Source organism: Propithecus coquereli, unplaced genomic scaffold, assembly GCF_000956105.1.
Source record: "Propithecus coquereli isolate 6110/MARCELLA unplaced genomic scaffold, Pcoq_1.0 Scaffold185, whole genome shotgun sequence".
NCBI lineage: Eukaryota > Metazoa > Chordata > Mammalia > Primates > Indriidae > Propithecus > Propithecus coquereli.
In genome coordinates this window covers 2,764,871-2,780,655 of record NW_012143301.1, presented here as the reverse complement: position 1 = coordinate 2,780,655, position 15,785 = coordinate 2,764,871, and the positions used below count along the sequence as shown (strand labels likewise).

The 15,785-nt window shown below is 40.6% G+C and overlaps 1 protein-coding gene across 1 annotated transcript in view; it reads left to right on the top strand.

The window, feature by feature from the left end:
* FREM3 (FRAS1 related extracellular matrix 3) overlaps positions 1-15,785 on the top strand; it is a 94,815-nt gene that overhangs the window by 61,487 nt on the left and 17,543 nt on the right. The window contains exons 3-5 of the mRNA XM_012642743.1: positions 967-1,113; positions 4,380-4,610; positions 7,698-7,823. Coding sequence (XP_012498197.1) covers positions 967-1,113; positions 4,380-4,610; positions 7,698-7,823 — 504 coding nt within the window. The remainder of the gene's footprint in view (positions 1-966; positions 1,114-4,379; positions 4,611-7,697; positions 7,824-15,785) is intronic.

The window sequence follows — 15,785 nt, the reverse complement described above, 5'->3', positions numbered from 1 at the left end:
TGCGCCCGGCCGAATCTTTTTTATTATTCATGTTTTGATTCAGAGGGTCTGATCTGCAATGGATTTTGCCCAGTTTCCTTTTGAAGTGTTTGAATCACATTGTTTCAGGATTTGTAAAAGCGGCAGCTCAGAGTCAAAGGCAGAGCACTGAACTAGGAGTCTGCAAAACTGAGGTTTTGTCTCACCCTGCCAATAACCTGTGTGGTATCTGATATCTTTATCAACCCATCAGCTGAAACTGAGTCATAAAGAGTCCTATTTCAACATCCTCTCATGAGTGATTATTTGCAGCAACCACTCCCCAACTGAGGAAGACCCGCTCTTTCTTCCGATTGACACGCATCACACAGCCACAATAAGAGGCCACGCTGACCATCCACAAAGAGGCCAGTGGCTTGGTGTGGACAAGAAGAAATCAGATAGAGCCCTTAGATCCTTGTCTGTTGCCCTCTACTTGGGTAGTTTTTAAACATTTAAGCATGTGAGTTCAATACACCGTACTAGGTCCTGATAGTGATAAAATAAGTAAAGATAATGTGGGCTTCAAGAAACTTCTAGACTAATATGAGATCAAATAATACAAAAGAGTAAGTGATGGGGCAGAAGAAGAAGTGGAGGAGGGAGGCAGAGAGAGAAGTGAACAAGAGAGGCAGGAGGAAAGGATGGAGGTGTGAGTATGAGCTGAATTTAAAACTACTGAGCTCTGGCTCTTTGGAACCCCGGTACATACGGCCCTTTATGCATAGGAGGCACCTGGCTCCTTCCACATTAATCAGGGGACTAGGATTTAAGATGATGCTCATGCCATTCTCTAGAAAAGTAAGAACTTCTCCTCTCTCCACCAAAAAAAAAGAGAGAGAGTATGTTTTGAAACCACTGGCTTCAGAAGCAAAATGTACACCCTGATCATTGAATTTTTCCATCAAATACTCCACCTGATTCCTCCTTTACCACTGTCAATCACAGGAGGAAATAAACTAACAAATCAGCCTTTCCACCTAAACTGGGCTTGGATTTCTTTGGAGAAAGAATACTACATCGTGGATGAAGTTTCAACATTCTTAGAGGTGACCCTCAGACGCAGAGGATACCTTGGAGAAACATCCTTTATCAGTAAGTAACTTTGGATTGGTTGTTGGTGAAAAGTCATGGAAACATGAAATATAGGCTTGAAAATAATTATAAGAAAGATTGAAAGAGAATCAATAACTGGTTTGGGAGTGGTGCTCATGACATTCTCAAAAATGTGACACAACACACGCGAAAAAATTATGTGCGAGATGGTGCTGTGTTTTTTGCTCCATGAGAGTTATGGGCTTAGATATATATCAATTTTTTATCCTCCTTCCCTTGTTTTCCTCTTTCTGGCAAGTTACATTCTTTCTCTCTTTTACAATTCAAAGGACTCCAGAAAAATGAAGATGTTTCATAGCCATCCCATAATCCCCAAGTCAATTACCTTCGAAGTTATTTGCAAGCATATATTAGTAGGCTTAGTTCTAGCTATTTCTTTTGAAATATTATTTATGAGTACATGATGCATTATTCGGTTTAGTTCTAGCTGTTTCTTTTGATTATGTATAATTGTTTTAACCCTTCAGTTGGGTTATAAATTCCTTGAGGACACACACAGTGTCAAATTTGTCTGTGTTCTACAAGGACCTAGTACAGAAATATGTCTCCTTGGATTAGACACATATGTAATGCCTGCATAATGTATCTCATTATCATCATTAATAATTAACAATATGGTTCTAATAGTGCATTACATTTTCATAACATTTTTAGCTGCCAGAGCATTCAGAGATTATTTTGCCTTTATTTTCATAACCTATTGAGAAGACAGATAGGGATATATTACCTTCATTTTACAAATGAGCATTCTGTTTCCCAGACATGCAGGATTCCACTCAGAGTCCGGCCAACATATCAAAACTGTTGGCAAGAAGCCAGGGAAAAACTGGGCTGGAGAGAAAACAAGCAATCAAGCACAGGCAGGCTTTTCCCCAGTCTCCCTCTGGGCTTGAGGCTTCTACAATAAGATTGTTCTTTGGGGAGAAAAGGTCAGCCAAAGAGCAACCTGACTTCTGGGTGGCCCTCAGCCTCAGTCTACACCCCGGGGAACATCATCAACACATGGCAGGACTCGCTGCCAGGAACTTCAGCTGAAATATGCCTCTTTTCTGTAGTAGGGCTCTGCCTCCACAATTCTCTATCTCGAGGCTTTCTTGTGGGGTTGGGTTAACATATTAAGAAGTATTTTCATATCCTGGCTTAAGAAAAAAAAGACCATTGGACGGCTTGCAGACTAACTGAAGCCCTCAGAAGACCTCTGGCCTCCCTGCGTAAAACAGCACCTCTGCCACGCTTTCTATCCTTGCGCCCTGCTTGATGGGTTTTCACGGCACTTTGCCATCCTTGGCATGTAGCACTAGTCTCTTTGTCTGTCTTCCCCTGTAGATTTCCAGCTCCACAAGGCCAGGAACTACGTCTTGGGTTATGTCCGACCCCAAGAACAGTGTAGGGCATATGGTAGTCACCAGTCTTTGTTGTTAAGCGAATGACAGTCAGCCTTCTATTCTATGCAATACTACTTAAATCCACGTCAGTACCACAGAATGGAACCTCTAAAATATCTTACTCTGTTGCTCCAGAGAAGTCTTCATAATGCCTTCATCCCGCCCCACGGTAACAGCCAAAGCACAGGATCTAGAAGAAAAAAGAAACAAAACTGTGGAATTTGACTCTTGCTCTGATTCCTACTCTTTTTTGTAACATTCAAAAGAGCTTCACTTTCCTCATGTGTAAATTATCCACCTCAAGGTGTGTTTCTGGATTATTTGTAATAATGATTGTAAATCAATCTGGCATGGTCCTTGGCCCACAGTAGATGATCAATAAATGGCAACTAGCATTATTAATCCATGGCACTCATCAAACAGAATTGAAACCTCCTGTTGATCTGTTTATCTCCCCACCAATTGAAAACGTCTTGAGGGTAGTGGTTGTTGCACCTAATTCTGTGTGACATCCTCAGCACCTGGCATAGAGATGATGCTCACCAAATATTAAGTAAACAGTCACATGCCTTCTTCATTCCTTCAGCAGTGCCACCTAGCTCTACACAAGCTCCAGCTGAGGATGTCACTCACCCTTCCTTGTTTTCCCCTTCCAACATGTGGCCAAAGGAGGGTCTTCCTAAATATTGGACACTCATCCTCAGTTAGCAAACTAATATGAATGCAGTCTTTCTTCAGCAGTTTTGCAAAGACAACATTAACTATCCTACCTTAGAAATTATTTTCATGCTTTACGGCTTTGGGTATCTTTTACAAGCTTTCAGATTCTTTGAGAATGAGGCCAAGGACTTACACAGGGACTATTAATCTCATTTTATGTCACGTTTTCACCATAGCTGGTGTCAGATCATAATATTTGATTTTGCACATTACATGAGTGCAGAGTGTAACCCTTACAGTGAGACCTACGTGGGTGAGGCATGAGTACTCTTGCTTCGTTGACCCTTCATTGATATGTTAAAATCAAAACTAAACAATACTAGAATGTTACTTGAATATTTTGGGTTGAGGGGAGATCTATCATACTTAGTGGGGTAGCACCTTTCACAGTTATATCTCACATTGGGTATTTTTAACATTATTTTGTTGTCCTTATAGTCTCTTCAGAATTCCTATTCCCTAACAGAGCTCCAATCTATCACCACTCTCCATTTCCACCAATGCTGCACTAAATCACCTGAAAAATTACTGCGAATTCTCTCACAATCAAAAACCAGCCACCATGAGTAAGGATCTGCATGAGAAAGCAACCTACAGAGTCATTCTTTCAAAGACTGTGGAAATTGCAATTATCAGATACAAAATGTTCACTCAAAAATATTTACTGAATGCCTAGTATGTGCCAGGCATTGTCCTAATCCCCGGGAATTCACCAGTGAACAAAACAGCCAAAGATCTCTGCCTCCATAGAGTCCATATTCTAGTATCTCTCTCTTTAGACTGTGAGCTTTCTGGGGGATGGGATGATTTCTTACTGACCTCTGAATCCCCAGCACCTGGTAGAGTTTGGCACACCAGAGGCCCTCAGTGAACATTTGCTGGAATAAGTAAGTTAACGATCGTTCTCTGTTCTCTTCTTTCTGTCTGTCACTCCTCCTTCCCTACTTTCCTCTCGTTTCACTTCTGCTCACTTACTACACTCTCTTAGCCAAGAAAGTCATTTACAAGAGTCTTTAAGGAGCATTAAAAGAAATAATTTCTATGTTATCTACTTTCATCAACAACAGGAACTCCTTTGAAAGGAGAATATTTCTTTAGTCACTTGGCTTTATATTTAACAGTTTCCTGATTTTTATTCAGGCATTGGAACCAAAGATGAAACTGCAAAAAAAGATAAAGATTTTAAAGGAAAGACCATCAAACAGGTCCAATTCCATCCTGGACAGACCACAGCCACATGGAGAGTGAGAATTATATCTGACAGTGAATATGAGACTTCAGAGACCTTCCAGATCATTCTGTCGGAACCTGTCATGGCTGCACTGGAGTTTCCAGAAACGGCAACAGTTGAAATTGTAGACCCTGACGATGGTATGTGACACTGATTGATACGCCTTATTAGCCCTCACAGGCTCGTGGGTCCATTCCATGTAACCATATTTCCCTCAGGCTCTGTAGCCACTAGATGAATTCATGTGCATTAGGATTTAAAGTCAAGTAAATCACTTTAAGACAGTAATTTTTCATTTGCTCTTAGGATTTTGGAAAAGGAATGTAGTAGATTAAAATAGAGAGGATCTTTATCAGCGTTCCTTTTACACATAAACAAGTCCTCACTGTAAGCTTTCTGCATACCACAGGTGTGGACCAGCACTGCCTCCACATGGCTGATCCTCAGGGCTCATTCCGGGCCCACCATCACAGGCTTCTAGGAGCCCTGCAGCCTACATACCAGATCAAAAGGGGACCTAGGGATCCATTGTCCTAGATGGTTGCTGGGTACCAACCAAACCATTGGTTTTAACTCATGTTCCAAGAGGTTCCAGTGTTGTACACATCATATTCTTGAATTCATTGGTTTGTTTTATGCATTCATTCATTTAGTAAATATTTCGCCTGAGAAATTAAAAAGAAAAAAAATTCTAACCATTAATCATGCTATTTGCTGCCCCTTTTCGTGAAAGTAGAAGAATATTTCTTAAACAGGGATTTTAGTATTCATCTCTGGATTTTAATTAGACACGTTGAGTATCACGGAAGTGGAAAGAATTCATGTGGCATCTGGAAGTGCATAGCTTACAAGCATCTGGAGTAGGCCTTAAGTTCCACAGAACTCTGAAGAATGCCCTGTACTGGCATGTCCCAAACTGCATAAGAGCACATTAGTGTAATTGAATGTCTACACGGGGATGGAAAGATTTTCATGGTCAAATAAGTCTAGAAACCATGTCAACCTTCATCTCTCTTTTGAAGCATCATAATTCACATTAGCTTATTAAGGATTATGAGAAACTCTTCTATAAAGACACCTATTTAACTTTGTTTCACCCAGTTTTCCCAAACTGGACCATGGACTTCTTTTTTGTCATACCCGAGGAATATCCTTTAAAAATTTCTGCATTCCAATTTTCTTGAAGCACAATTTGAGAAATACTCTTACATGCTCTGCACTTGGGCAGATACAAAAGAAGTAGAACACACCACCTCCACCACCCAACAAACAATATATCAGGTCGGCGCTGTTGATAGTAACACTGAGATACATGAATCAGTTATGAAGTGAATGTAAAACACATGGGACAAACAGCGAGAGTTCTGAGAGAAGAATGTCGAGAGATCTTCATGGTCCCAAGCAAGTAAGGCTCATGGAGGAGGCAGGGTTTGGGCTGAATCTTGAAGAGTGAATGGGATTTTGATTAGAAGAGCAGACAAGAGTAGGCTTTCTAGACTGGGAAAATAGAGGACATGCCTAAATAACAGTCTTTTTGTATCATTTTTTTACATGACCTTTATAACTTTAACTTAGTTTCAGTTTCTTCCATGATGCTAACTTTTTGTCAAGATAGTAGACTGTCAGAGGGGGTAAAGTGGAGGAAAGAAAATTATCACTGGTCCTTTTCCCCTGTAACTCAGAACCAGTGTTTTCCTAGGTCTTGATACTAGGATCTGCTGAAAGTAATCTGGGCAGGAAAGTAAAGATGAAAAAAGTTAATATATGATAACTCGATAATTTAACATCAATTTCTGAATTATCACTTAGTAATAGTTCCTAAAGAAAAACAGATGAACTCTTACAATATTTTCCCTTCTTGCTTGCATCAATTCAGTCTCAGAATCTATGCTCTTACTTTTTGATATGTCAGTGAGGAAGAATTTATTCTTCTAGTTCTTTCTTTCCCAAACGATGTTTTTTTTTGTAAAATACAATGCCCTCACATTATTGTCTGAGAATGCTGATGATGAACATTTCAATCAGGTAGCAAGGGCAGGCGATGCCTTGGCAGATGGAAACTGTAACGGTGGGGCCTTGAGAACCCCATCAATGAGTAGGGACAAAGTCTTTTAGAATTTTATTTTTTAAACAAACACACATATTTTAATTACACAATGCATGCTTAAGGCTTGGAAAACATTAAAAATCCCCAAGAAAGGCTGGGCGCGGTGGCTCACGCCTGTAATCCCAGCACTCTGGGAGGCTGAGGCGGGCGGATCATTTGAGCTCAGGAGTTCGAGACCAGCCTGAGCAAGAGCGAGACCCCGTCTCTACTAAAAATAGAAAGAAATTAATCGGACAACTAAAACTATATAGAAAAAATTAGCCGGGCATGGTGGCGCATGCCTGTAGTCCCAGCTACCTGGGAGGCTGAGGCAGTAGGATAGCTTGAGCCCAGGAGTTTGAGGTTGCTGTGAGCTAGGCTGACACCACGGCACTCACTCTCGCCCGACAGAACAAGTCCCTTTTTTTAAAAAAAAAAAAAAAATCCCAAAGAAAACTAGTACACATAATTCCATCAATAAGACATGACCAATATTCATATTGATATTTCAGTGAGTGTGTTGATAATATGTAGGGATATGCATACACACACATATGTATACACACACATGCATACATACACAACTCAGTACATTTTGGCAGGAATGTTTTTTTAAAAATTGAGGACAGGACCTGTAGCTTATTTTTCTCAACGTATTAAATGACCAGCACAGTGTCTTACACACAGTGTCTGCTCAATAAATATTGAATATGTTGTTTGTTGAATAAAGCAAGAAAATATTTTTCATTAATAAATTACATTACCTGATTGTTAATAGCATTAAAAAATAAAGAAAGTCAAAGTAAAACAAGGACCAAAATAAGTGATCTCTATTTAGAAGACCTAAAATTTGACCTGGGGGGGAAAAAAAAAAGACACAAAATTGCTGCAAGATTTCTTTCCATTTTAATGCTGGCTATCCTTTTTAACCTTTCAAAAAGGATCTCCTAAACCCAATTCCACTGCCTCTTCAGTCCCACTTAATAATAAATTATATTTCCCATTTTCACTATCTTTAATATAGTTAATCATGTTGGAAAATGTAGGGGTCAAAGACTATGTATATTTCTGCTCAGATGTGATAAAATATCACCGATAAAATCTAAATCTTGCTGAAAAGTCTTCTGTTGATCTTTTCTAGAATCAACAGTCTATATTCCAGAGGCGGAATACAAAATAGAGGAGGATGTTGGGGAGCTTTTGATTCCAGTAAGACGGTCTGGAGATGCAAGCCAGGAACTCGTGGTCATTTGCTCTACACATCGAGGTATGAGGCTCTCTGGGGTCCTTGCATTCAGGATTAAGATGATTAGAAAGGAACTGTGGTGAGGTTGGGAGTAGCAGGGTGGTGAGCAAAGCCAAAGTGAGGTGCGGAGACCCTTCACCACCCACGCCTCCTGCTGCCCTCTGCTGGCCCCGCCCAGGTGCCCCAACTCCTCTGAGCTGGGCTCCTCAACCAGGGATAAAATTGTATTCAAAATTAGGATGAAAACATCAGATCTGACAACCTCACAAAGTGTTGTGAGGATGGAATGAGCCATTTATGTGAAAACAACTTATATACGCTAATGGGAAATATAAATAAGGGACTCTTATTTTTAATATTCAGCATTGTCTCTGGGCAATATTGGGAAATAGTCTGTATATTTTATTCAGTCTTTCTTCTTCTCTTCCCTTCCCATATCTCAACTACAAATGCTCCCCAACCATGGGCCCAAGTGTCCTCACACCCCAAAACAGGGTTCCATTCTCTCTGACCTCTCCACTTCCATACAGCCAAAATTTAGGTGTTCCGTGTCCTGCTCCCTCAAGGTCATGCTCCCTAACTCATTTGTAACTATGCAAAAAACAAAAATTATGGAAATAAATGAAGAACACCTAAATGAGAACCAAAATGGCTATTTATCCAGAGGTTGCTATAGAAAGGAAGTCAGCCATCATCACTTGCATTTGGCAGAGACTCAAAGGCAGGCAGTGGAGTGGGAAAGCTTTATAGTGGGAAAAGGGAAGGTATCAGGTATGCCCTGACAGGAAGTTGCTGGCATGGGGAGCCACAGGCAGGCTCAGTAGATGCAGGCTTCCTATGACATTGGTCAGGACAGCATATTTGGCTTTGTCTGGTTCTAACTTTCTAAGTTAGAAATGGGAGCAAAAATTAGGGAAGCTGGCAGTTATTGATTAAGTACTGACCATTCGATTGCTGGTTGCTACGGGAGTTTTGGCTTGGCCTCCTGGACTAATTGCTACAGATTGTGGGTCAGAGTTCTGTTTTTATACATGGTCTGGCCATTGTCCATTCATATATTCAGTCTCTCCAAATCTATGCTCCTATTTTTTGATATGTCAGCGAAGAAGAATTTATTCCTCCAGCTTTTCTTCTCTCCCAAATAATTTTTTTAATACGGTACCCCCATATCATTGTCCGAGAATACTGATGATGGACATTTCATCAGGTAGCAAGGCAGGCGGTGCCTTGGCAGATGGAAACTTTAATGGTGAGGACTTGAGACCCCCATCAAAGCACAGCATAAAACTAGCCACCTCTTTCACTTATCTGTAACCGTGTTTAGCATTTGTTAATTAGTAATAGTGTACAAAGGATGAATTTGCTTTCCATTCAACTGTTTACACACCCCATGTTCATTTTACACATGAAAATAAGTGTTAAACATTTATCTTAACAAGACTTCTGGGGGTTTAAATAACCAAATTGACCTCTCATCCTCTGAGATATTTAAGTATACCTGCTGAGTAGGTGAAGACAAATACCGCAATGGCACTGGCTATGAGTATAAGATGTACAATTTTCACCCTCTTATAATTCCACAAAGAGGTATGAGAGAGTCAGGGTGCTACCATGCTTATGGTGGTTTAGTGCTCCAGGGAGGGACCCTGACCCTGTTATAATCTTTTTTTTTAACCCTGAACAGCCTTTTATGTGTAGAATCAAGGGTCCAGGCTCAGGTCTGAGCAGTCTGAGTTGTGCGGCCACTATGCAGGGGGTTGTCTGGGAATGCCAACTTTACATCTGGAACTGTATAGGAAGTTAGATTCCACAGGGGAATCCTATGGGAAGCTAAATTTGGATGTAGCCCTCCTACTTGCGTGGAGGTACCCCTCATTCTAGCTGACTCCCTGAAGACATTCTGAGCTTCCCGGATCATTGGGCTTGTCCTTCCACAGCATGGCTCTTTCCAGAGGCAGAGGGATGGGTGGACCCTTAGTGGACCCTTCCAGCTTAGCAATTACATATGACCTATCAAACTGGGCTGTTTACTACCTCATTTCTCCCTATGAGACACTCTGGTTGTGGACGGAGAATATGCCACTGGTACCAGAAGAAGCCCGATTTGAAGCCCAGAGCAAAGCATGAGTGCACTTTCTACAGGAGTAGGTCTGCCCAGCCTCAGCCACACCCCTGGCTCCTGGGCTCTTACTCGCAGCAAGACCCAATCTATTGCACACGTGGAAGAGAGAACTAAGCACATCCTTCCAGCAATCAGCTGGCAGAGGAGAAAGACCTCAAGGGGTACCTCACCTCATCTCATTTTTTCTCCTCTTCACTTTTCATTTCTCAAATGGAGTAAAACTAGGTTAAATTCCAGAGTTGCTAAAATGACATGGAGCTAGCAGTATCCAGTGCTTTCAAGAGAGAATCTGAAAGAACAGGCTGTAGGACTGTGCCTCTCTGGACATACAGTTAAACACAGCAAACATGAAGATTTTGAAGATGTGTTACAAGGGCTTGTCGTTGTAGTTGGTTTTGAATATTTCAAAATAAATTATCTCCTTTACTGTCAAATCCTCTGTTCTCCAAGGCAGAAGAAAATTTATTCTTGTCTTCTTCTCAACCTTAGCTCCATTGATATTTTGGATAAATAATTCTTTATTGTGGAGGCTGCCCTGTGCTTTGTAAAGTGTTAAGCAGCATCCCTGGCCTCTATATACTAAATGCAAATAGCATCCCCCACCTCCAGCTGTGACTCTCAGAAATGTCACCAGAAATTGCCAAATATCCCCAGAGGGTAAAATCAGCCCAACTAAAAACTATTGCTCTGTAGTGAAATGTTTTCAGTTCACACAAGGACTTACAAATTCGATAGTTCTTGGTCTTATTTTATTCTTCAAATAGATCTCATCCATCTTTTCTTTCTCATTAGTCACTTTCTTGTTAGAAAACTGCTCTTATTGGAAGAAACAGCCAATGAAGAGCAAACCACAGAACCTAAAACCAAATGAATAGAAATAGTATTGAATCATTCTGTGGTTTTCGGTCAGCCCTAAGTCAAGTATGTTAAGGTTTTTAAATGATTAACTTTATTGAGTTGAAAAGGTCAGTGTGGTAAACCACAAGCAAAGGACACAGCCCTACCTCTCTGATTGGACTTTCTCTCTGGATCGTTCTAAGAAAAAGGTAGAAGGCAGATTATTCTGAGAAAGTTCCAAGCACGTTCAGGTGAAAGACATTTTCCTTTCTTTCCTTTTTAAAGATATTGTATTGATTTATTTGCTTATAGTTGTGTGTATAGGTTATAGAAGTTATACCTTGCATTTTGAGGGGGATCAATTTTTCCTCTTCCTGAAGTACAAATTATATAGCTTAAAAGTTCCTTTACTGTAGTTGTGCTGGGGGGAAACTCTCTCCATTTTTTATCAGAACATGTCTTTATTTCAACTCCAATGTTGAAATTCTAAATTGGCAGTTATTTTCTCCCAGCATTTTGAAGTTACTACATTATTCCACTATCTTCTGGCTTCCACCAATGTTAAGACGTCTGCTGTTGGTCTAAAAGTCCTCTTTGTAGAGATGTCTTTCTGTGCGTTTAAGACCTTCTCACTTACAGTCCATCCGAATCTGTGAAAGATCCGGGGACTTGGCTTGAAGATGTCTTCCACCAGGGAGGATTTGCTTTGCTTCTTCCAGGATCCAGAGGGCACTCCTGCTGCTGTGTCCTGAGGCATAATCAGAGTTTCCCCAGGCCCAAGGCCTGCCTCCCCTGCAGGGGTGGTATTGTACCTGCTCTCTCAGGAGGACACCAGCTTCTTAGTGGGAATCCCTTCTATAGGTTATGGGGTTTCAGGTTTTGAGTTGGGGGGGGGTTATTCATTTTTGTTTTTCGGGTTTTATTTTTTCTTTGGCCTCTGATAATTTTTCTTACTTCTTGTGAGCACAAAAAAAGCCAGAATAATTGTTTCTTCTACTCGCTTTGTAGTGTGCGGGCGTCCCAGAGTACCTAGCTGGCCAAACAGCTGGAAACGGAAGCTGCAAAGTCTCCTCCGGCTAGAAGCTCCCGCCCTGCTCCCGGCCACGCCCCCTTCCCTCCGCTCACTTCCTCCTCCCCAACCGCAGACACGTGGGGCAGGAAGTGAACTGTGCCTGGGGCGCCAACATCCTCCTGCTCCAACCGGGTGTTAGCTACTGCATTTTTAAACTGGGGGCCATTGTTTATCTTGCTGCCCTATTAAAAAGTACAGATTAAAGGAGATTTGTATGTTTAAAAGAATTTATAATCAAAGAAGGTAATAAAGAAGGACTATGTGGGGAAGTAAAAAATGCCCCAGGCTGACTACCAGGGGAGGGGTCTTTGACTCCTTGACAACATAAAATGTCCTGGCCACCTCCTGAAGTAATCAAATACCATAAGATAATGATTCATTTACCCTTGAATGTAGTTTCCTGATGGACTTTCTCTCTGACTTACTAAAATTTATGGTTTTTATAAAGCAAGTGTAATATGTAACCACAGAGACTGAGCCATATGTACTCTTCTGTAAGGAAATAATTTTTAAAATAACTTCATAGGCTGTCAGACTGCCAGTGTGGTGAGGGAGGCCCGGCAGCCTTCATCATCACAGATGGGATGGTGTGCTGGTCTGGCTGCTCCCGAGGGCTGGTGGTGCACGTCCCTTCGTGACTCTGAGTTCAGTGATTTCACATTGATAGTCGAAATCTGCCAGGGCAAGTAGTTATACAACAAAAATCAGCCAAGGTTACAAATTAGGGTTTTCATGGCTGTCATTTTGTTTTGTTTTGTTTTGTTTGGAGAGCTGCTTGTTAAACATTTCTCATCAGACCACCACGGTGAGGGAGAGAGTTCCTAGGGTAATGTGGAATGAATCCTTTGGTTCTAACCTTAATTTTGGAGAATTAAACCCATACTTAGTAAGACTGTTTGTCCATCTCGACTTACAACTCTGCAAACAATGAGGGACATTTTGTGTGAATCTTCTTTAATGTTTCCCAAAAGATACTATATATTACTACTGGTCAAGCCACCCTGACAAAGCTTGAGACCCAATTACTAATGTGTCTTTTTGATAATGACCTTAAAACCACACATTCATACTTCTTGGAGACTCTTCGCTGTTAAATAAGGGGTATGTGGAGAACATAGCCAGAGACTTTGTCTTCCACCTTAGGTTATATTTGATGTTTTCCAAACAGAATCTTTTCTCTAAGTCCTGGGGATTCTTAACTTGCTGCAGATAAAATAGAGATTTTTTTTCTTAATTAATGCCAGTATTCTGTGTTCTTAACTGTTAACTACAACTGATCAAATTGTTTCCCAAAGTAAATTTTCTAAAATCTCAAAAGAATGGGCCATTTAGATAAACCAAATATTTATATTAAATAAAATTTAATTAGACAATTTTTTTCATCAACTCATTTTAAAAGCTTGCTGAAATGTATCGTTTGCTTTCTGTTGTGGAAGATTTGCACAGCCAAATGATTTTCAAGAAGAATTCTAGGTCAGTATTTCATTTAACCCAGAAATCTACTGTAAGAACCGGTTCCCCTCAGCCCCAGGAACAGAGAGGCAGAGTCACCGAGGATGCAAATAGCAAAGGAGTTTATTTGCTAGCTCGAGCTAGGGTCCAAGTCCCAGAGCACCAACGCAGTGGCCTCCCTATGAACCAGGACCCCGCCCCGGGGTAAAAGTGAAGCTTTTATACTTTCTGTTGCGCACGACACACCAGTGGCATATGACACGCTGAGCCCACCATCCCCCTTCCCCCTTCGTCCATTGGTTCCTTTGAAAGTGGAGGATTGTTTTGACCCCTGATTGGGTGGTCCCAAGCCTCGGGATTTTCAATTTTCGCACTGGCGCCAATTCTGATCTGCGTTTGGGGAGGGGGACTGAAACTTAGGCCTACTCTAGGAAGTTCAGCCTGTCATGGAGTTACTCCCGCCCTGTTTTTTTTTTTCCTGATTAACTATATTTGACTAACAACTAAAAGCAAGCACGGTTACAGAAGCAAATGGCATTAGTTAGAATCAAAGAGAACACATTTTTCTAATCTAAAACAGTTTCTGTTCCACGCAAAACAAAGTACATTCTTCTACTATCAATTCCGGCCTTTCACTACCAACTTAAATGCCATCTCTAGTGGCATTTAAGTGGATTGGTCAGCTAAAAAAATTAAACAGAAAAGGGGAAAATCCTGAACTATTGGATAAATCATTATTTGACTATTCATTAGGTAAAATATATTGAGAAAAAGATTTAATAGTTATATTTACTGAAGACAGTATGTGTGTCCAGTGTGTACAGTATCTGCTTTTGCCAATTATCCTGAAGAACGAAACATGCAGTTTCTGACGAGCATCTTTTATCATTCCACTTATCATACCAACACTTTGCACTCTTGATGACTAGGCAAAATAAAAAAGGTATTCTTCATGGTATAGTCCTTCTTAGACATCTGGGTCTTTAAAAAGGCATTCCAAAGGTTGGCTGTTACTTAGTCTGTTGTAAGAGCTTTTCTCCTTTTTGTCTGAGTGTCCTGTAACACAGAAAGTATCATACCCCTGCCAGAGTGTTATCTTATCCCGTGAGCCTTTCTATACTGCTAGCCACTTACCTCCCTTCCCATTTGGTTGGGGAGTGCCTGTTTCCTGCATTTAGTGATAACATTTGTATTTGACGTTCCAAGAACCAGCCTCTCCTGGGTGACTTGAGCTCAGAGGACTCTGTCATGCTTAGGTTCTCCCAGGGAAAGAACGTCATGAAGGAATAAGATTAAAAAGCTTAGACCCACACTGAAACCTGGCTAACTTCCCCTCCCAGTGATAGTTCCCTTGAAATGGGTAGTCTGTCCATTTCTATCTTCTGCCCCAGCAAACATTTTATTCTCACCAACTCTCCAGCTATGACTTTTTTGTATGTTCCCGGAATAACAGAACAATTTGTTACTTCCTGATAATTCTAAAAGTGGTTCCTTTGAAAAACCATTCTAAAACACTTTGTAAGTCAGTGCCCTTCTAAGCAAAGCCTCTGAACTCAGTTGGAGATCACTTTCATTTTTTAACAATCTATAACTATACATGTAATGCAAAGTCCGAGATATAAACTTGCATTTATGTTCAGAAGGTGGTAGGCATTGGTGTTATCATGCATTGGGCACACACCCTAGCTATAAGCAAGAAGGCCCCTCACAAGACTGGAGCACCCAGTTCAGAAGCTCACTGTCCTATCCCCACTGCTTCTTATTAAGATGAGGCATCGTGGGAAATATTTATACTCTTCAAAAATTGCTTACCATGTATACTGAGTTATTTATAGTCTTTGTTCTGCCTAAATCATTTAAGTTTACCATGACTACTTTTCACCCTTTTTGCTCTAAACCTATGTGTTGCTAGTTTTAATACTGTAAAAATGCACTGAATCCCAGAATTACTACTCCTAAGAAATACTACTCCAGAAATACTACTCCTAAGTATTCACTCCAGAGAAATAAAATTATGTCCCTACTCAAACACCAGGACCAGAATATTCATAGCCTTGCTCAGAATAGCTAAGATAGAAACAAACCAGTTGTCAGCTGGTAAATGGATAAACAAACTGTGGTGTGGCCACACAAAGGGGAACAGTAGTCAGCAAAAAAAGGCAACAAAATCATGATACATGGATGAATCTCACAGACATTGTGCTAAATGAAAGAATCCAGACACAGAAGACTAAGTGTTGTATGGTTTCATTTATATGAAATTCTCATAAAAGCAAATAAGTGTATAGTGACAGAAAGCAGATCTGCAGTTCCCAGAAGCTGAGAGATAGGGAAGGAATGGATTGCAAGGAGTACAAGTCAACTTTCGTGGATGGATAAAAATGTTTTCTGTTATGATTGTGGTGGAGGTCACATGATTATACACATTTGCTAAAACTTCAAATTGTGCATTTACATTGGTGAATCTTAATGTAAGTAATTATTATAATAAAATTTTAAA